The sequence below is a fragment of the Rhinolophus sinicus genome, linkage group LG01 (genome assembly GCF_036562045.2).
Source record: "Rhinolophus sinicus isolate RSC01 linkage group LG01, ASM3656204v1, whole genome shotgun sequence".
NCBI classification, from domain to species: domain Eukaryota; kingdom Metazoa; phylum Chordata; class Mammalia; order Chiroptera; family Rhinolophidae; genus Rhinolophus; species Rhinolophus sinicus.
Window position 1 is genome coordinate 21,147,547 of NC_133751.1, and position 23,836 is coordinate 21,171,382.

General features: G+C 37.3%; 1 protein-coding gene across 2 annotated transcripts in view; it reads left to right on the plus strand.

Annotated features, from left to right (window-relative positions):
* TMPRSS15 (transmembrane serine protease 15) overlaps positions 1 to 23,836 on the plus strand; it is a 111,857-nt gene that overhangs the window by 64,958 nt on the left and 23,063 nt on the right. For both annotated transcript variants that reach the window (XM_074326540.1, XM_074326546.1), the window contains 2 exons: positions 7,016 to 7,126; positions 8,457 to 8,589. In XM_074326540.1, coding sequence (XP_074182641.1) covers positions 7,016 to 7,126; positions 8,457 to 8,589 — 244 coding nt within the window. The remainder of the gene's footprint in view (positions 1 to 7,015; positions 7,127 to 8,456; positions 8,590 to 23,836) is intronic.

The following is a 23,836-nucleotide window of genomic DNA, read 5'->3' on the forward strand; positions in this document are numbered from 1 at the left end:
GATAAATATAATCACTTTTCAAAGGTGTTAAAAATCAGACCATGTTTATGCTTTACTCATTTCATGGTGAATACGTAAAAACTGACATTTATAAGTTTTTGAGGAGAAACCACTGCAATAAAAAAATGTATAGCCATCATTATCATTCATATTTGAATGCAATAGAATTATGTGCTCAGTTCTGCAAAGTATCTTAAAACACAGCAAGAAAATACATAATACCTATTCTACTGGAGGGGAGAGCCTCCCAATTTTTTTCCAAGAATGATGTCATGGAAAGAACTTTGGAGAGAAGTATATTTTTCAAAGCAATGTAGATGAACACTAAAACCAACTGAACTGATATTTTTTTAAAAATGTAGCTTTAACCAATAAGGGAGTGAATTTATTCATAAATCCAATTGAAATAATCATTGGGCATTCCACCACTTGCAAAAGAGAAAGCATCTTAAAACAAAATTTTAGAGAAATAATAGGTTACCACACCTATATTTTAAATTGTAAATGAGGAGGGAAGAAAGAAGTGGAAAGATAAGTTGTGCAAAGGCAGACAGCAACAAATGTCTTCCATCAAAAATATTAGTTACTGGTTTTTATGAGATTATTGTAATTAGATAAATGCAATAGCAATGATTTCAAAAAACATTACAGGCAATTTATATTCAAGATGAAAGTCGGAAGAACATAATCTATAGCTCCCAACACACAAAAGATGCCAGATTTATGGTTTAGGGATAGTTTATAATTGTTTGCCCTTTCACTAGATTTCAACTACTACTATAATGATGTTACTTAGGAAATAAAACATTTAGAGAAAATTCCCTTGGTTGGAGATAGAATGGATTCTTCCCCAATCATCACTGTGTGGTGAATATGCTGAGAATGTGCTTTTACAATCCTCCTGGATACGGTTTAGATGCTGCTGGGAGTAGAAAACTGAGTGATTGAGTCATCATCAGCACAATCTTCTCCCAGGGAGATTTTTACACCAAAAAAAACCTGAAAAGCAATTACAGAAACAGGGAATTGGCAGTGGAAGATAATCAAGCTGGTCATGGAAAGAAAAGTTGGGCACACGTATCTGTTTATATTGGTGCTCTCCTTTACTGGTCATTTTGGAAAAAGAATAAAAAGGATATCATAAATGTTCAGCGTTTATGCGCTGCATTTATCTTCTGAGATATTTTTGGGACACCTTCCAAAGCCTTCAATTGAAATGTAAAACAATTATATAACATATTTTTGTATTTCTTTTATCCTATTTTTAACATTTCCAGTTACTTTAAACTAGGATATATGAAATACAGACTTAGTAAGATCAATCTCCTGTAAATGTCCCCTCATTGCTCTTTTCTGATACTGAGAGTCTTCATTTGAAATTCAATCGTGCTTATCAGGCAACTGTGGAAGTGGCAGCTGATTACAATGAGGGGTTTAGAGCCTTCCCCAGATTGTGTGGCATGTGCCTTGGAGATCAATTCAGTTCTGTTTAAAACCAAGCATATGTTGACTAGATGAGGCAGGGCTACTGGAGACTTCATAAAAAGATGAGGAAATAAAAGATGAGGAAATGCAATTCTTAGCAATATTTCTTCTTCCTCTCTCTCACTATGAGCTTAAAACAATCAGAAATAAGATTTCAGAGGCCACAGAGAGTTAAACTTTTGGATTAGAGACTTCTTAATGAAGCTGAACTATTGTATGTTGCAAAGAATCAGAATCCAGTTCATGCATGTGAGGAAAAATTTGAAAGAGTTTTCTTATACCTCTCCTCAGAATTTGCCATTTCTATTCAGTTCAGTGACAATAGAGCCTTTTGCCTCATTCAGCATTTTTTCATTCAGTGCATTTCTCTTATAGAAGCAAGTTAATAATCCTGGATTTTAGGCTATAACCTTAACAGCTTCCACTGGAGCACAAAAATAAATTAAAATTTTCAGATTTCTATATATGTTTTCATTTATATTTTAATTCAGGTAATATTTAAATTTTCATCCAACAAATATGTGCTTATCCAATTAAATGCAGCTTGACTACACTAGTAAAAGTCAAATTATCAATAAATTTATCTATGATTACAAAGTAATGAGATAATGTTAAAATAACTAGTGGTGACTAACATTCTGTAAGTATATTAAGATATTTGATCATGGATATATAATTAGGCTGCCAACTTTTTAAAGAACTATTATACATTTTAAAGTACAGATTTTAAATAGACACTATAAACACAAACACATGTATACCTAGTTTTAAGTTTTCCTATTTTCTAAAGAAAAATTAATACTAGGAAGATAATATATAAACTCAGTTAAAATGTTAATGTTTGCATGTAGAATATTTCGTTGTCTTCACCCATTTATCACCTTACTAATTTGGTTGAAAAAATATGTGTTTATCATTTATCAACTTACTAATTTGGTTGAAAAAATTGATAATTACATTTACAAGAACCTCCTTAATAGTATTATATTTGATATATGTATCCTGCCCTTCTCCTGAGGCAAAGATTTGTAGGAATGACAAGCCAGGCTATGTCTTCCTTAAAATATTTTTTAAGGTAACTTAGACTGGGGTTGAAAAAATATAGAATTTTTCAAAGTTTAAAATAATGTATACAAAGCACTCCAATTATAGATACCCAGAGGAATGGATTAGGTATGATTTCTTGTTGTGTATAAGGTTTCTGGAGTGGAAAGGAGCACAACCGGCACCAGGAAGTAAGAACACTAACTTAAAATTATCAGTGAAAAGGATGATTTTTTTTTTAAAGGATGATTTTTTAAGTGTTACTATTTTTGCTGTTAAGAATATTACTTATGGAGCAATCAGTGTATTCATATTGATATACTATATATATATGTATGTGTATATATATATATATATATATATATATATACACACATGTATATGAATATAACTTACTTTTATGATATACCTAAGATATAAATGATAGCTCTTCCCATTTGAGAGTTGAAGAAACTGACTCACAGAAAGATTAATGTATTTGTCCAAGGTCAAAAATTAATAAAATGAAAATGGCTAAATTGTAAATCAAGCCAAGGTCATATGATTACCAAGCCCATATTTTAAATACCATTCAAATTTAAATAAGTGAATTTTATCTTCATAATTCATAGAATCAACTTCTATTTTTCAAATCAGTAGTTACCATCAGCCAATCAACTGTCTATTTTTTTTAAAATCATACTTTTAAAGACTGCTTTATATTGGTCGTGTCAACTCTATTACTAAGGTTTACGCCAATTTTTGAGGCATATCACTCATTTAACATAAATCAATTCACTTAACATTTGACAAATATCTATAGATATCCTACTTTGTGCTCTGCATTTTGTAAAGCCCTGAGCATATAAAGATGGAGAAACAATGCATTGTGGGAATTGCAGCTAGTATATTGAATATTCAAATTAAAGAATGGACTCAATGAGAGTATAAACAAACAAACAAAAAAACCTTTATTTTTCTTCATCTACTTTATTTTAAATCTCCCTTTTTGCCCCTGCATATGTCAGGTAGATCTATTCACTGTGCCAGTTATTTCAGGTATTAAATTTTCTTAACTAGATAGTTAAGATTTTTAGGTATTAAAATGTACTTGCAAATACAGCATCAACACTTTAATAGTATCTAATTAGAAACTTTTTTCTTTTTAATCTCCTAACTCAAGCACAAACCTTAGACCAATAACTTGAGGTAGAGGAGTATAGATAGAAATCTTGTCTTTGAGTCATTATCCACTTTCTTTCCCTTTCCTTTTCCCATACATAGCTCCAAAGTCAGGGGAAAGGCAGACAGAAAAAAATCCATCACCACCATAGTTTTCTTTTGGCTAACAGTGGCTCTGGGCCAAATGCTGGCTGCATTGCAGAACAGAGGTGTGGGTTTTTTGAAGTGTTCTTCTCTCCTCCTTCCCCAGTACTACTTCACTGTAGGCACAGGTAATATTCTTTCTAGGTGATCCGTTATAACCAGGCTCAGCTACTAACCCTGCCTCCCCGCTCCCAGGCTCCATCCTCCACTTTTTTGCTGTGAAGCCTTCTTGTTTTGTTAGACAGCTGTCACTCAATGATAATTCCCAGTGTCCAATGGCCAAATGGAAACTCATGTACTGCCCTACACATAGATAAAATACAGGTTGTTTCCACTGCCACCCTCTCTCCTAGCCCTAACTACTGTCAAGGGGAGTTTCAGCCAACTTTCTGACTTCTGAATTTATTACATAGGAAATGGACATCAATCTTTATTTATACAACTATCTGCCCACAAACTTTAGGAAACTAGAGTCACCAAGTCACCATCTCCCATGAAATTTTTCACTATACTTCAATTTAGTCTGATATATTTCAATAGGTGGGTCATGAAATCAATTTATTTGGTTTTGACCAGCATTCCTTGTTATGGAATGGGATGGGAAGGGATGGGATGGGATGGGATGGGATGGGATGGGATGGGATGGGATGGGATGAGGTGGGATGGGATGGGATGGGATGGGATGGGATGGGATGGGATGGGATGAGGTGGGATGGGATGGGATGGGATGGGATGGGATGGGATGGGGTGGGGTGGGATGGGGTAGGAAGGGATGGGTAGGAAGGGATGGGTAGGAAGGGATGGGATGGGATGGGATGAGGTGGGATGGGATGGGATGGGATGGGATGGGATGGGATGGGATGGGATGGGATGGGATGGGATGGGATGGGATGGGATGGGATGGGATGGGATGGGATGGGATGAGGTGGGATGGGATGGGATGAGGTGGGATGGGATGGGATGGGATGGGATGGGGTGGGATGGGGTGGGATGGGGTAGGAAGGGATGGGATAGGATGGGATGGGATGGGATGGGATGGGATGGGATGGGATGGGATGGGATGAGGTGAGGTGGGATGGGATGGGATGGGGTGGGGTGGGGTGGGATGGGATGGGATGGGATGGGGTGGGATGGGGTAGGAAGGGATGGGATGAGGTGGGACAGGATGGGATGAGGTGGGATGGGATGAGGTGGGATGGGATGGGATGGGATGGGATGGGGTGGGATGGGGTAGGAAGGATGGTAGGAAGGATGGGTAGGAAGGATGGATGGGATGGGATGAGGTGGATGGGATGGGATTGATGGATGGATGGGATGGATGGATGGATGGATGGATGGATGGGATGGGATGGATGGGAAGGAAGGGTTGATGGATGGGATGGATGGGATGAGGGGATGGATGGATGGGATGGGATGGGATGGGATGGGGTGGGATGGGGTAGGATGGGATGGGATGGGATGGGATGGGATGGGATGGGATGGGATGGGATGGGTGAGGTGGGATGGGATGGGATGGGGTGGGATGGGATGGGATGGGATGGGATGGGATGGGATGGTCCCATGGAAACACCAGCCGTTGTGATTCTGCAGCATAATAAACTTTCAGCTGCAGAGTGAGGTGCTGGTATCCCTCTTTAAGGCTGAAAATATGAATTGGTTGCCATGGGGCACCCCTCACTTTGTGGGATGGCACCATTTACCCCTCTCCCACTTGAAAGCATTCTTTCTCAAGAACTCTATACAGTCTATTTTTTAGAAACAAAAAAAGACTCTAATATTTTTTTCTTTTTTTAATAACTAGAAATAGGTGATGGGTATTCATAGTTGCTGGACCAGATTTTTGTTTTGTTTTGTTTTTGTATTTAGTAAGTGTAATATGGCTATAGCAACTCTCTTTATAGTATAATAAATTATCAGTGCTCTCAGATTTTGGGCCACCACCTAGATTTTAAAACGGGAAAGATTCCTTGCAAGTGTCATTACATTAGTTCATCATAAATTGAGAAAGTCTCTATGGAGGTTAGTATGATTTGGTTTTGAAACCATTTCAATGCAAATTGTGTCTCCTTGGAAACAATACATATAATAACTCATGATTAATTTTCGTTAATACAGGTTTCCCTGTTCCTTAGTTTTATCAGGTGATTTTGCTTTCCCATTATAATTGTCCATGTGCCACGTAGGGGAAGAGACATTAGGCTTCTCCATATCCAACCACCACCTTTTCTTTTCAGGGGATCCAAATCCCATGTGGTCCTCAGCAGACATCCTAGTGTTGGCACGGAGCTACCTCTCTTAAGCCATAATTAGAAAACATCTTGAGGAAAGCAAACCCCTCTCGCCCTGTGATATGAGGGCTCTCCCAGCACAAAACCCTTTAAGACCAAACAAATAGTTTCAGGAAACCTCAGCATCCACTCGCTTTAAACAATGAATATTTCCAGGAGTTCTGTTTTTGCACAGCTCAAACTCTGGAAACTATCAACTGTCTCCAAACCCGCTCAGCTCCTTCCTTGTCCAGCCTCTTCATTTTCCTTCTGCTTCTTCATGTGCCAAACACATTCCTATGACTCTAATCCTGCTTTACTTGTTTGGAACTCAATGTCTAACTTCCTTTCAAATTACTATTATTGCCGTTTCTATTTTTCTGTGACTACTTTTTCCCACCTAGCCTCGCTTTAATTAAGCTCACTGTTTCCAGCCTGGTCCAACTTCATTCCAACAAAAGGCAACTTCCACATTTCTATATAATAAAAGTTTGGAGGCATCATTTGGTTGTTGACACCAAGAGGTGTGTCTATGCTCGTGTAACATTCCAATGGTTGTTGCTTGTATGTACATTTGGGGTAGAGAAGTGTATTGAAGAGAGACTAACAAAGTTGTGAGGGTAGGGTGTGTCTTAAACCTCTTAACCGTCTCTTGGAACTGCCGTGTGCAAAGGAGATGCTTAAGGGTTTACCCATACTCTTCTCTAGCCATATCTCTGGCTTGCACACTACTATTTCTGAGGCATTCTGAGCAACTGAGTATATATATATATATCCTTATTCAATGGCAAAGCTAGCTCAACCACATGCATGCCAAAGGGCTGATGTCTAACGGGACAGAAATGGGATGGGTCATCCAGAATCATCTATTGGTCATTTCTTTCTACTATACAATAAACATTCTTTCCCCATAGAGCCCTGCAAAGAAGACAGTTTTCAGTGTAAGAATGGAGAGTGTGTCCCACTGGTCAATCTCTGTGACAGTCTTCCACACTGTAAGGATGGCTCAGATGAAACACATTGTGGTATGTTTTATTTTCAGGAAAATACTTTTGTCTCTGTAGCCTCTATGTTTGTATTCTACAAATGGAAAGGAAGATTATGAATGTGTTTATTAGCACATGTTTTGATGCTTCGGGGTCTGAACATCTCTCAGTGATTTCAGCACCTCTATCCCCATTCTGGTTAGGAGAAAAGTTAACATGTGGGGCCCCTGTTTTATGTTTATGCTTAAATTTACTACATTTAATAACTTTAAGTCTAGGACAACCCATATTTAGGTAGAAAGCATAAATTACCACAGAAAGACAAAAGCTCACACAAGGCACCTGAGCATCATTTTTATTGACTGTCATACTCCGTATATTGCCTACGTATAGAGACCCCCTCATGTTTATTTATAACTGACTTTCTTAGATTCGGTGCTTTGTATTCTTGATTCTTCAGTATCTACTCCTACTCCTGCCTTGAGTCTTCAAGTGTGTCCAGCACCACTCCAGATCTCTATAACACCATAAGTAAAGGCTGCTTTTATTATGTCTTACTTTTATTTCAAAGCAAATATTTAACGCTACTTATTATGTGCCACGCACTGTGACTAAGTGCTTTAAAACAATCTTAATATAACAAGAATTAGTTCTATTTCAGCCCTGAGGAAACTGAGGCTTGGAGAAGTGGCTGCCAAATACAGCACACATAGTAAGGGCTAGAGCTGTATTCTCAACCTTCTCGTAAGTCTATCTAATACTAAAGTCAACACTCTTACTCTATTCATACTAGGAAAAACTGTAAACAATACCATTCACTTACGGAATTACAGTATGGTGTTTGTGGGTAAAACTACCATTGGTGATGTTTCTTCTGTTTGATAAACTTGCTTAGCTTGGCCCAACCCCTTCCTTGCCACTAATGGCCTTAGAAATCTATCCAAAATGGTTGTAAACTGGTGGGGAAGATGATGGAAAATAAACAGCAAAAGAACAAGTGCAAAGACAATGGTTTCTGGAGAGAGAAATAGGAAAAAAATACCTGAAGTTGGTCCTGAACTTGATTTTCCTTTCTTTTAGAGACTAAGTTTACAAGATATGCTCTTCCTGAATAATCTTATTTTCTGTTTATTTGCTGTATTGATATGCAATGAACTTGCATATCTCTACATTTCCTTTTTTGTAGTTATATGAAGAGGAAAATTAAGTCTACCAAATTTGCATTTTCAACTTAGGCCTTCCAACATACTCTTAAGAAAAATTACAATCAATCTCTAAACTTTATTAAGAACATCACACATTTAGTTTAGAGCTCATCATTGACTTTTGTCAACTTAGATGAAAATGACCCTGTGTCTAATCTCTTTAGTGCGTCTTCACAATGGCACCACAAACAACAACGGTTTAGTGCAGTTCAGAATCCAGAGTATTTGGCATGTAGCTTGTGCTGAGAAGTGGACCACCCAGATTTCAAATGATGTTTGTCAGCTGCTGGGACTGGGGTAAGTAATTCTACTTGGCTCTCTTTTAAGAGAGTCTCAAACATTTTTATTGGTGTCAAACTGGGTTTATTAAGATATTTGAAATTTATGGAAGCTATGAATTCGAAAATATGCATGAGCAAAAGGAAGAAAACAAAAACGTTGATTAACCCCATTCTCAAAAAATAACCACGCTTAATAGCTTTTTAATAAATATTACATTATAAAATTATACATAATAGTACATTACGCTGTTTTATAGCCTTACACATGAGCATTTCTCATGTCATTAAATATTTTCTATACATTATTATTTGAAAGAAAATTAAGTATTCCATTTTATGTTCTATCATAATATATACAACTAATCATAAGCATGCAGAAAACATGTTTTTGCTGTATCTTTACAACGTTTACAATAGTTTTATTTTGTTTTCGAAAAATTTGTAGCAGTATAATTGTTGTGAGAAAAGATATGCAAAATTTCAAGATTTACCCAAGAAAGGTAACGCAAGTGATGATTCCATATTAATGAATCAGCAAAAATTTTTGTACCTCCCACTCTAATGACATAATATATTACAACAAATATAGAATTCTGTTCACCATATTGATTTTTCACCTTCTCATCAGTCTCAAAAGTAATGAGTTAGAAAATGGAAGAAAATAAGTAGTAACAATTTGCTTCTTTTAAGTTGCACAATTGGTCAACTCTAATTCACCATTTTGATACTTTGGTACTTATGATTTGGGAGATTTAACCATATTGGGTCCATTATGGTTTTTTAATCACTTATAGCACTATATTATTTACCAGTTTGGCTTGTCTATAAATGTCAGAACCATGCCATTATAGCATTGCTAACATCTAGACTTATCATTGTCTCAAAATATAGGTGCTAAATAAACATTTGTTGAAGCAATAAATCATGCATTATATATATGACATAAATGTAGGTATATCTATATAAAAGTATGTCTAAAGTTTTCCAATCATGTTGTTATCCCGTTGGCTTTTGTTGTTGTTGTTGTTTGCTATCCTGAACTGGGGAAAGATTTTCTAATTCATTCTAACAGGTTGCATAAAGTTACAAAGGAAAATAATTGAAGTCCACATCCACATAATACCCTCAGCATTTGAAAACTATTTCAACTATTCTTAGTTTATCAAAATCAAGTCTAATTGATTGCTTTTCTTATAAGGGACCCTTCTGTCTAACTGATTAAATTCATATATCAGTCTTCATGCCATACACAGATTTTCTATATTTATTTCAAACTGTTTATTTTTTTAACCCCAAATATATCTTCCACTAGAAATAACATTAGCATAGTGGTTAGATCTTAGTGTAGCCCATAATAACTGTTTAATTTCTAGTAAACTGGGAGAGTTATATTATATATTAATGTCAAAATAGTCTCCATCAATTGCCCTGCCCTGCTCATTCCCTGAGATCCCTCCCAACCCAAATTTCAGGCCCACCCAAGCTGCTTCCAGTGGCTTTTCCTACAAACTGCCTGTCTTGGCTCATGCTATGGACTTTCCTAAAATCTCTCAAAGCTTCACATAACCCAAACAAGCAGAAACTGGCTTTGGCATGTCTCGTACCTCTGGCTGAGCAGCCCTAAGTCTGGCACTAGCTAAAACCAGCCTTGGTTCATGGTTTTGCCTCTTGAGGCATCTCTAAGCCCAGTGCAGGTGGGGGGCATTTGTGGATTGCTTTGAGGTTCATGTCAGCTGGCCCTGGGCAGGGCACAGGCTGTGGCTGAATTTGGCCTGTAGTAAGGCCCCTTCCAGGAGGTCCCAGGGCTGCCATGCCCAGTGACCAGCTTCAGACTGAGATGTAGCACAACCTGGCTGCCTCCAAGGATAACACACCCAAAGGGCAGACTGGGCAGACAACAGAGTCCTCTAAAGCAAACCCTGCTCTGTAAAGCCAGCCACCGTACAACAGCTCCTCCACTAGTCATGGCCACTCCCCACAACCAACATATCTGAGAGTCAATCTCTCCCACTGACATGCAAACAGCAACCAAGGCTCAATTACAACAGGAGGACACACACACACACAACCCACACAAGGGACACACCTGGAGCACCTAGGTCAGGTGAGCAGAGAGACTGCCACTGGGCCCCACGGCACACCTACTACATCAGGCTACTCTTCTAAGACTGGGTGACATGGCAGCCTTACCTAATACATAGAAACAAACACAACGAGGCAGCCAAAATGGGGAGACAAAGAAACTGTCCCATATGAAAGAACAGAACAAAGCTCCAGAAAAAGAACTAAACAAAATGGAGACAAGCAATCTACCAGACGCAGAGTTCAAAACACTAGTTATAAGGATGCTCAATGATCTCAGGGAGAATGTCCAGAAAGAGATAGGAAATATAAAAATGGAGATAGCAAACGTAAAAAAGAACCAGTCAGAAGTAAAGAATGCAATAACTGAAATTAAGAAATTAGAGAGAAGCAATAGTATATTAGGTGAAGCAGAGGATTGAATCAGTGATTTAGAAGATAATGTAGCACAAAACACCCAATCAGAACAGCAAAAGGAAAACAGAATCCAATAAATTGAGGAGAGGGGCCTCTGGGACAATATCAAGTGTACCAACATTCGCATCATAGGGATATCAGAAGGAGAAAAGAGAAAGCAAGGAATTGAAAACCTCTTTGAAGAAATCATGATGAAAAACTTCCCTAATCTGGCAAAGGAAATAGACATATGAACTCAAAGAAGTCCACAACAAGACACATCAAAATTAGCATGCCAAAGTTTAAAGACAGAGAATCTTAAAAGCAGTAGGAGAAAAGCAGTTACTTACCTAAAAGGGAGCTCCCATAAGACGGTCAGCTGATTTCTCAACAGAAATTTTGCAGGCCAGAAGGGATTGGCACAAAATATTCAAAGTGATGAAAAGCAAGGACCTACAACAAAGATTAGTTTATGAAGCGAGGTTATCATTTAGAATCAAAGAACAGATAAAGAGCCTCTCAGACAAGAAATGCTAAAGGAGTTAGTTCATCACCACCAAACCAGTATTATAAGGAAGCTTAGAGGGGCTTTCTTTAAGAAAAAAAGGAAGGTAGGTAGGTAGGTAGGTAGGAAGGAAGGAAGGAAGGAAGGAAGGAAAGAAAGAAAGAAAAGAAAATGGCAGTAACTACATATCTATCAAAAATTACTTTAAATGTAAATGGATTAATTTCTAATAAACTGGGAGAGTTATATTGCATATTAATGTCAAGATAGTACCTAACCACTACACACAGTTATTTTACCATAAGAAAATATGTTGAAGTTCCAGTCAGAGCATCAGAAATGCTCTTGCAATTGCATTGAGAGCTTTCAACTCCCTTTACTTCCTAAAAGGCTGTTCATTCAGAATGGTAACTCTCCAACTCCAAGCCTCATTCAAGTGGTGTTAGCCTTACCATAAAGTCAATTTCTAGCTATCAAAAGCAGAGGGAGGAAGTGAGTTTTGTCATCCATTATGTAAATAATCATCAATTTGGTTTATGTGTATCATTTGTAAACTTCCTGCCCTTTATATATGTTATCCTTTCTATTATACTTATAGCTGTATTCTAACAAAAACCCTTTCAACATGGCGGGGGGGGGGGGCTTTGAGACATAGTCTTGGAGGCGGGTGAGTTGCAGGTAGAATAATGTTTTTTGGTGAAAAGTAAACAAACACTGAATCTGACAGTTGTTTATTCTCACTTTAAGTAATGTATGGGGTAATTGACATTGATTCTAAACTCCTACTTTAATATTGATTTAAGCTCAATGGCAAGTTCATGCACGTGAAGCCCTAGGAAGTCATTTTCTTCCACTATTAATACTGCCAGTAATTCTGAGGAGCTGTTTTATAGACTCAAGAACTTAGTGAAGAATAGACTAAGCATATTGATAAGTTGACCTTGTTTCCACAATTGATGAATCCAAATGCCATGGATGATATGTACATATATTAGGCTTTCTCTACACAGGGCCTTGTGTTCCAATTTACCATCTTTCTAAGCATCATTATGTGATTATAAACATAGAAGTATTTTCCACTGTGGTTTGTAAATCTTAACTGAATTGTTTCCTGGAGGATATATGGGGTTAAGACGGATCATTACAAATATCAAAAAGGTCAATATCTTCTTTGACAGAAGGTTTTTTGTTGTTGTTGTTTGGTTTTGTTTTTGTTTTGTTTTGCTTTGTTTTGTTTTGTGTGTGTGTGTGTGTGTGTTTGTTTCTTAATGACTTTGAATGAAATATGTGGGGTGATAGCATAATGCTGATTCCTACAATTGCATGAGAGGGTGTATTGGAAAGGAAACATATCTTTATTACTTTTTAACAGTAGCTAATATAAACATATTATTTTGATTACTCCTGCATCAGAAATCTAAGCATTAGCAATGATATGAGTCTGTTCCATGGATGAATAAGACATGGGTTTTGCTCTCAGTGTGGTGGGGATAGACACAGACATAGATAATTACAATATAATGTGATAAATTCAATGTGCTGTAGGAGAACCTACTCAATTTATTCATGTCAGGAAAGGCATCCTAGAAAATGGCTTGAGCTGAGTGGATGACAGCCAATTCCGCACAACTGTGTACTATCTATTTACATGTTTTTCCTCCAGCCAGATTTTACACTCTAGTTCACTGACCTCATTTCCTGTGATTCACAGCCCTTCCATCTGGAGATATGGACAAAGAACTAGGTTTTCTAATGTGCATAAAGCAAGCAGTACATCTCACTGCCCTAGATGCAATAGTTTTGATGAAGGTCAGGCACTTGTTTATTTCAAAAATGAGTCAGGTAGTCTCTGCAAAGACTTTAATCTTTGGGTCTGCACTTATTAAATAGTCTTCATAGTGTCCTGGTAATTGAAAGAAAGTTATAGCCTTAATGAGAATTTGTCTGGACTGGCACATAGTAACTCAAAGGAAACTTAGCGAGTTTAAAATGATGTGTTTAACACTGTGCAAAATAATTTAGGAGTCAATTTATTTTAAAGGCACAGTAGTCTCTCAAGATTTTTTTATGCACATAGGGTACAAAATGCAATTCCCCCAAAATTCTATCTAGTAAATCATATGAAGCAAATTTCATCAGCCTTCCCTTTTTTAAATGAAACATTTTCATTCCCTGCCATTTATAGCATGCATAAATAAGAAGTACTTTGAACAACATGTTCATGTCTCTGATTAAAGCATGAAAGAAAACATTTTATACTGATTCAGGAATAAATGTTAAAGAAATTTGGAGTAGTGATTTTTTAAAATGATATTTCCTAAGAAAGCACACTACCCGTTACTAACCCAACAAATGAACTATGCAGTTGATTTGCCTCACTAAGTCATTAAAAACTAGAAGTCACCAGGTCTGTATAACTTTCCAGAATTTAGGAAATACTAATGTATTAAAAACAGGTTAGTTATACGTATCTCTAGTAGGCAGCCTATGAGGAGTTGGTGTTAATTTTTAAATCCCAGAGTAGTCCAAATATCAGAAACACCAAGTGAGCCTTTCCTTTTCAAACCCCATAAGAGAAATGGAATTACTTCAAGGTTCTTCCGTTTCAGATGTGCTTTGAAAATGTTGGGGGGCGAGGGATAAAAAATGTTTACTAAATCTTCGAAATAAGTAGAGCATAATGATTTAATTTCCTATGTAAGCACACAACAAGTTTGTATCCACAATTTAGCACTGGGTCCTGGAAACTGAACATAGAACCTGGTTTCATATTAGTTTAAGAAGCTGGTAAACAAGCACTTCTGTTCGTGTCATTATCCCCCATTTTTCAGTTACATGGGAAAAACCTTAACACAAAAGAACAACGAAGGTAAAATATGGGAATTATAGAAAAAAACATAACTACTACCTTCAACTATAAATGACTTCTTTTTATTTGCTAATTTTACACAGAAATAATTAAATAATGTTTTCTGTTATTTTTAATTTGCAAGTTCAGCGCTAAAGGAAAACAAATTTCTTTTTTCTTTTTCGCTGTGTTCCTGGTGTTAGAGGGGTGGGGATGAGGAGGCTGAAAGCAAGGTGGAAAAATTTTATTTTACTTGGTTTAATTGACCAAGCTAAAAGCTCATCATTTGCCTGAATTACAAATTACAACTTTGGTGTTTTTACTATTTTAAAATCAGCAAAGCATTAATGAAAAATAAGGAGAAAATAATAGCAAAGTGCAGTCATTTTATAACGTTCTAAGATTAATATTTCATAGGTTTATTTTCTAACAGGATTGGGGAAAACACAGCAGTTAGGTGATTATGTCTGCTATGGGCAAATGAGTGAAAGCAAGTATGCCCCTAACTTGTAATCTAAGAATTGGATCAGCAGCTTCCAAACCTGGTTATATGTTAGAATTACCTAGTCTTGGTCCCAGACACTTGGACGAAGGGTGGTCTAGGTCAGTGGTTCTCAGCCTGTGATTTTAGGACCAAACTAGTGGCACCTGCAACACTTAGGATATACGTATAGAAATGCATATTCTGGAACTCCACCTCAGACCTAATCAGCAGAAAGCCCAAAGTAGGGCAGCAATAATCTGTGTTTGAATAAACCCTTCAAGTGATTCTGAGGCGACCTAAAGTTTGGGAACCATAATCTAGGGCAGGCATCCTGGTCCTGAACCTTCTTTTGTGTGTCAAGAACATTTTCACCAGTCTGACGAAACTTACCCAACTCTTTTGAGGTTCACATTTGTAAGTACATAAAATAAAATACATATAATTACAAAGAAAAATAATTAGATTAAAAAATAATTATCAAAATATTGCAAATGTGATATGGTAATATATAGTTTTCTATTAAGGTACTCAGATATACTAGTAGTTTTGATAATTACTATAAGATCCAAGGTGAGCATAAATTATAGTTTTAGATATATGCAGCAAACTGCGATGTGATATGAAGAGATCTGTAGTTTGTTTTGATGCTAATAATATTGTGGTTAGTCACCTACACTTGTATTGGAAGGAAAGATTAAATTTCAATGTGAGGTCAGTAAAAATAAAGATTTAATTATTTCTCATCCAACTACAACCCCCTACATATTATTATAGATAAGTAGGGGCTTCACAGCCCTCAGTCCGGGACCTTCGCTGGTGTTAGGCCCAGAGTTCTTGGGTCTTTAAAGAGCCCCAGGGGATTGTGATAGAGTAGAGGAACCCATGAAGCTTGTGTACTTGTTTTGGTAGAAAAAATAGCTTGTCTACAATATTTCTAAAATTTGGCAATTTGCTTTCACCTGGGATTAAAAACAAAGCAGTGTGAAAAAAAGAAAACAAAAACATCAAAACATCCAACTTTTTTTTTTCCTACTGTAGCCAGGTTGAGGACCATTTCTGATTTAATCCAGGGGATTCCTTAGCTTGTGCTATGACATCAGGTTATTTTAATTCTCCGGACATTTTTTTCTCCCAATAGACCATAACAAAAGTAGAGAGTTTAAAAAGACCATGGTAAGAAGGACATCATATAAAGGGTAAAAAAAGAAAAAAAAAATATTCATGGCTAGGTTTTCATCAACCACAGGCTGGTACAATGGCTTGCTTGGAAAAATTCATTCCTGATTTCTCCAAGTATTTGGAAATATATTATTGGGAATTAAGGGACTCTCTTATGTGAAATGTCACTTATTTGCATTGATACTATTCAGGGAGAATTCTTATTGTCTTTAACTCTTACTTTGATTTACACTCTAATAGGAATTTTGTAATCCCAGAAAGATTTATGTGGCAAGGAAATTACTGAGAATAAAATTATACACATAAAGGGTTTAGAAAAATCTCTTTTATATTTTGGTATAATTGTAAATCATCTACTGATAAATTTCCTGCAACATATAGATTTTTAGTCTATAAAAGTTCCTTGCAGACTTTTTTTTTTACTCAAAGTCTATTTCATAAAAAACAAGAGATTTGGGTTTTCCCCAAGCCAATCTTTTACCATTCCCTTAGATCCTGTCGTATGAGGAGGGGAAAGCGTCTATATTCAAAAATAGAAAGAGGTAAGGACTGGAGAAAACTTTTACCCCATGAAATGAATAACAAGTTTTCTTGTTCATTGTGTTTCCCCTGTAAAACTTATTTCCAACCGTTTAACCTGTAAATAATGCTGCGTATTCTATGAGACCAAGGGCAATTTTGAATAAAATCGATAAAAATCTAATAGAATAATATACCTCCTTTCTCTCTTCCTTTAATTTTTCCTTCTTCTTCCTCTTTTCTTTTTTTTTTTTTTTGCTTCCTTCCTCACTTCCTTATTCCCTCCCTTCTTTCCCCTCTTACTTTCTTCCATTTTCTCTCCTTTTCTTTATCACTTTATCTTTTCAAAAGAAAGGGAGGTGATTTATAACAGAGTATAAACAGTAAGATTTATATGATGAAAATAAGATCCAAAGAAATAAGGAGGCAAATCTATAAAACATACAAAGTCAGCATAATTACTAATATTGTGTCTGAGATTTCTAGAAACACATGCAAAAAGGAAGACATTAAAAATTGCATAACTTTAATTATGAGATAAAATACATGCTACCAGTTCCATAGGGAAGACAGATTTCTCTTGACACTAAATTCTAAAGGAAATGTTGTCCGTATGTCCTTATAAAGTAAGAATGCATTAAAAAAAATATGCACTGAGAAAACTTTATAGTAAATGCGGAGGTTTATGTCATATGCCTCTTATTCAACAATAAACTCCAATGGCAGCTGAGGAAATAATGCTAAAAATGAATCAAGGCTATACTACAACGGAGAGAAACCAGGTTGTCCACGACGTTGTCCATGGAGTTCCTGTTTCTATCTCCCCTGAGCATCACTTCTTTCAACCATATTTTTATTTTTAGTAGGATATGCCAGGAGTTTGTTTCCTTCCTAATACAAGTATATCTTGAAGATAACAGAGAATTCAACTCCTCTCTTGTTGTTAATACAGTATCTTGCATAAAGGAGGAGATCAAGGAAAGATCATTTTTTCTATTGGCATTTCTTCTGTGTGTCACGGAATTTTAAGAGCTGAGGTCAGAAAATCTAAAACGAATTAAGCTTACCTGTTTGCTAAGAGCTACCCTAGTGCTGGGTGAGTGCTAGGTGTGTTGCTATAAATGTGGTAGGTGAAAAAGCATTTGTAGTTGAACTGTGTCCAGCTCAGTCCCGGTGTCTAACGAATAGTACATGTGTCCTGACTCTCCTAGTGGAAGCTCTGCCATCTGTTGCCTTAAATCCCTTTTATTCACTGATTCCCCGGCCTATTAAAATGTTCTCCCCTTCCTTCTGTCCTGCTAAATAAACCCTCTTCTTTCCCTCCAAACTGAAAAGGATGGTCCATTGTTCTACAAAACACAAACAAATAAACAACAACAAAAACCCTTTTCAGACTAATCCCACTTAGCTCAATTCATTACTTTAACCTTTTGGGGGTGTGAAATAAGCTACAGTGCCTGGCTGCAACATTTGAGGCATTTGTTACTTTTTTTTTTTTTTTTTTTTTTTAGCTTTAGTGTGCCCAAAAGCTTTAGACATTTCTACCAAGCTCTTGCTTTGGGGAGGAATTCTTATCACAATAAACAGTCTGAGGAACGAGACAAAAGAGGGAAACCTAAGCAGGGCCTGAGAAGAGAGACAGAAGGTTTAATATTGTGCAAGACGCTTTGGGATATCCTTCTTTCTTTCCCTAGAATTCATCTACAAGTCTATTCATATACTCTGTATACGATCTCAAAAATAATAATGATGGGTTGCATCTACTCATATGTGTGTTTTTTTTCTCAAATAGAATAAGGTTGCCCTGAATCCAGGGGATCCCTTTGAGGGTGCATAACCTATAAAAATTGTAATAAAGGTTTAGAGATAGGCAGTCAGGAGGTATTAGCATGTCAAAAAAGTAATGCTGTATGGGCTTTGCTCTCTAATACCAAACTTCTGATTTCCAACAGCTATGCAAGCGTGTGATAGAATTATCTAAATCTGCAGAGCTGGAACTTTTTCAGGATTTAAAAAATGCAAACTCTAGTTGTAATCTGGACAGACTGCCTCTCTAAAAATTAATTTCCTTGCAAGAACAGGAAACTGAGGCTGGGAGCGACCCAGTTGCATGCTTTATTTGTAGAACTTAATGTAACGTGTTCTGTCTTAACAATTCAATTTTTCAATTGCATTAAGGTTTTGTTTCTCAGAAATAAATGGTGACAACATGGTTGTTAACATTTTATTTTGCCAAGAACATTTTTAATACATTTCTGTTGTCACCATCATTTCTTAAAATAAGAAATAGTTTGTTGTAAACTTTTTTGCCACTTATATTCTGCTTACTATGAATACAAACTAGAATAAACTGTTCAGTCAAAAAAAAAAGATGAGTTTAACTTGGCAGAATGCAGGTAGTCTGTCTCAAATTAATTTCCAAATTCTAACATCCAGCACTGACATCCGAAAATATTTGTGTGAACTGATAGCCTCTATACACCACTCTTAGGTTGCTGATCCAATATTTCCTACAAAAAATTAATCAATTATGTGATTCCTTTATAAGTTTTTTTCCCAACAGGTTTTATCTAATTACTATTCTAAATAACCCATAATAACATACCTGTAGCATTAACTGCAGTCTATTTTCTTATATAAAGCTTGAGGCTAAAAACGTAGAGAAGGCAATCTCAAAATACAAGATATATGTGTGTGTGTGTGTTTCGATATGCACACATAATCTCTATTTTTCTCATCCAGATAGTGAAAATATCACTATGGAACAGTATTTAAGAATAGCAGCATAGAAAAAGTGGCATTTACTAAATTCTTTATTCTCTGAATATATTCTTTATTTACTATATTCTTTATTCTTAAAGCTTTGCCTCTAGTCTTTCTTTATCTAGAATAAGCTTATGTTAAAAATATAACTGCCAGTTCTATCACAGGGTAATGCCTGGGGGAGGCATGTAATAAACTGATATATTAAAAACTGATTTATAAGTAATTTTTTAATACTTTTTTAATGACAAAACTAAAACAATTTAATAATGAGTTTGATGTTCAAGGGAAAACAATCCATGGGTTGGGTGAGTACAGTGCCTCACAAACAACGGCACACCCTTTTCAAGGGATTTTGGGTAAAAGCAAGTTTTATATAGCATTAGAAGAGGCAACTCGGAATCAGGGCATGATTGGCTAGGAGGTCAAGAATTTCCTTATTAGGCCTGCAAGTCCTGTTTTCTAAGGTAAGGTAAGCTGACTAAAGCTGAATTGGAGGATTGTGTTGGGGTATGTTAGGTTTCCCTGACAGTAACACATTCTGTGAGGGCGGGCTAATTTAGGTTTAGATTTCTGACTTGGACCAGGCCACTAGGGCAGCCTCCATTTTGTGGGTCTTGATATACAAATTCACTCTATCAGTGCCTTAAAACAGATTATTTATTAGGTAACTAGAAGCCACTTTGGAAGCCAAAAAGCAGACCTCCTGAATAAGTAAAAAAATAGACATTATATATGACCATGGTTCCCTGACTAGCAAACATCAGAACCAGCTGGAGCGTTTGTTAAAAAACAGATCACTGGACCCTACCCCCAGAGTTTCTGATTTAGTGGGTCTGGAGTGGGCTTGGGCAATTTGCATTTCTAATACATTCTTTGGTGAGGCTAATGCTGTTTGCCTGGAGAACATACTTTGGAACTTCTTGGTCATGGATAGTCAGGAACATAGAAAATTACCTAGCAGAATGTTCAACACATGCAGGCATTCAGCAGAAGGATACATGGACCATGAGCAAAAGCTAAAAGGAGAGAGATGTCTAAAAGGGAGGTTGGGAAATGAGTAGGACCCACCAACTTTACCTTCACAGCAAGGATGTGCACTGATAAACTAATTCCAATTTGATCTTCAAATTGGATAGGCATTTCTTGATAGCCAACATTGGTGTGATGAATTCTACCAGAAGCTGCACCAATGGTAGAATTCAAAGTCCTCTAAGATCTGTTTTGATCCACATTCTGCTTCCCCTAAATATGTGAGTCCTTAAATACAAAGTTGTTGTAGTGGTAAAGTCCCTGCTGATCTAGAACATTCCTGTCCTTTCACACCCTCTGCTGCCCTTTGGTGTCTTTATGCCTCTTTTGTTTTCTGACCTCTAACAAATACATTTTATATAAATACTCACATAAAATGATTCTTCTGCCCATATGGGAAGACTATCTTAAACTTTAACGATAATGTTAACAATATGAATCTTCTTTTTGGTAAATCTGTTTCAGGTTTTATTAAGGGGTTAGTCATTGATTTGTGTTTTGAGTTACTTTTACCTGTTTATAAAATAAAAGTGCAAAAGGTAGGGATCTGGTCAAGACGGCAGAGTAGGTAAATGCTGTTCTTACTTCCTCTCACGTCCATTTCAAAATTACAATTAAACCACAGAACCACCATTAATGAGAATCACCTGAACTCTAGCCAAACTGAAGCCCAACAACTATGGAGATGAACAAGAAACCAATGATACTGGTACCGTGTTTCCCCCAAAATAAGACCTAGCCGGACAATAAGCTCTAATGCGTCTTTTGGAGCAAAAATTAATATAAGACCTCGTCTTATTTTACTATAAGACCGGGTTTTATGTAATGTAATGTAATGTAATGTAATATAATATAATATAATATAATATAATATAATATAATATAATATAATACCGGGTCTTATATTAACTTTTACTCCAAAAGATGCGTTAGAACTGATTGTCCAGCTAGACTTTATTTTCAGGGGACGAGGGACAGAGATGCAGAAGAGGTTGGTCCCACACCTGCTGTGACTGTTAAGAATCAGGAGAGCTATCTCGGCTGCAGATGTTCCCCCCTTCCTGTCCTCCGAGAGGAGCAAGGGGTCCCAGCCCCCACCAATCTCCCCAGCCCAGGGTTCCACAACTGGGGAGAGAAGTTCCCATTATTTCTGGTTGTGAAAACCAGTGGAGATTGTGGCTGAGTGAGACGGAGGGCCTCGCACAGACTTACTCACCAACGGCATCATTCGCTTTGAACTCCAGCACTGGGGCAGCAGCTGGGGTAGCAGCTCTAAAGGCAACAGGGACATACAGGGAGGGACTGAGTTGTCTGGCCTCAGGACAAGGGCTGGGGAGGACAAAGGCTGGACGGAGGAGCTGGTGGAAGCCATCACTTCTTTGTTGCACCCTCCCCTTCTCTGCGTACAGACACAGGTGGAAGCTATATGTGAGTCTCTATCAATTGCCCCACCCTGTTCATTCCCTGAGACCCTGCCCCTCCCAACCTTTGGACCCACCCAATCTGCTTCCAGTGGCTTTTCCTACAAACTGCCTGTCTTGGCTCATGCTATGGACTTTCCTAAAATCTCTCAAAGGATCACAAAACCCAAACAAGGAGAAACTGGCTTCTGTATGTCCCAAACCTCTGGCAGAGCAGCCCTAAGCCCAATACTAGCAACAGGCAGCCTTGATTCAAGGCACCTCCAAGCACAGCACAGGTGGTAGACATTTGCAGATTGCTCTGTGGCTCACGCCAGCCGGCCTCAGACAGGGCACAGGCTGTGGCTGAATTTGGCCTGTGGTAAGGCCCCTCCCAGGAGGTTCCAGGGCTGCCATGCCCAGTGGCCAGCTTTGGATCGAGAAGAAGCTTAATCCACCTGCCTCCAAGGATGATACACCCAAAGGGCAGACTGAGCAGACAACAGAGCCCTGTAAAGTGAACTGTGCTCTGTAGAATCAGCCCCTGCACAACAGCTCCTCCACTGTAGTAATAGCCAGTTCTCACAACCAATCAGCCTGAGGGTCAATCTCTCCTACTGATGTGCAGACAGCAATCATGGCTCAACTACAATAGCAGGACACACACAACCTATACAAGGGACACACCTGGAGCACCCAGCTCAGGTGAGTAGGAAGACTGCCACTGGGCCCCACGGCACACCTACTACATCAGGCTACTCTTCTAAGACTGGGTGACATGGCAGCCTTACCTGATACATAGAAACAAACACAACGAGGCAGCCAAAACAGGGAGACAAAAAAACTGTCCCATATGAAAGAACAGAACAAAGCTCCAGAAAAAGAACTAAACAAAATGGAGAAAAGTAATCTATCAGATGCAGAGTTCAAAACACTGGTTAGAAGGATGCTCAATGATCTCTGGGAGAACTTCAACAAAGAGATAGGAAACATAAAAATGGGAATAGAAAACATAAAAAAAGAACCAGTCAGAAATAAAGAACACAATAACTGAAATGAAGAAATTAGAATCAACAGTACATTAGATGAAGCAGAGGATTGAATCAGTGATTTAGAAGATACGGTAGCAGGAAACACCCAATCAGAACAGCAAAAGGAAAACAGAATCCAAAACAATGAGGAGAGGGGCTTCTGGGACAACATCAAGTGTACCAACACTTGCATCATAGGAATACCAGAAGGAGAAAAGAGAAAGCAAGGAATTGAAAACCTCTTTGAAGAAATCATGATGAAAAACTTCCCTAATCTGGCAAAGGAAATAGACATATGAGCCCAGGAAGGGCAGAGATTCCCAAATTTTGTGAACCCAAAGAGGCCCACACCAAGACACATCAAAATTAAAATGCCAAAGTTTAAAGACAAAGAAAGAATCTTAAAAGCAGTAAGAGAAAAGCAGTTACCTAAAAGGGAGCTACCATAAGATGGTCACTTGGTTTCTAAACAGAAACTTTGCAGGTCAGAAGGGATTGGCACAAAATATTTAAAGTGATGAAAAGCAAGGACCTACAACCAAGGTTATTCCACCCAGCAAGGCTATGATTTAAAATCAAAGAACAAATAAAGAGCCTCCCAGAGAAGAAAATGTAAAGGAGTTCAGTACCACCAAACCAGTATTACAAGGAATCTTAGAGGGACTTCTTTAAGACATACATTTATAGATAGATAGATAGATAGATAGATAGATAGATAGATAGATAGATAGATAGATAGATAGACAGATAGATAGATTGAACAATAAAATGGCAACAACTACATATCTATCAAAAATTACTTTAAATGTAAATGGATCAAATGCTCCAATTAGAAGATAGGGTGGCTGAATGGATAAGAAAACAAGACCTTTACATATGCTGCCTACAAGAGACTCACTTCAGATAGAGACACACACAGAGACTGAAAATAAAGAGATGGAAAAAGATATTTAATGAAAATGGAAATGAAAAAAAAAATTAAAAGCTGAGTAGCAATACTTATACCAGACAGAATAGACTTTAA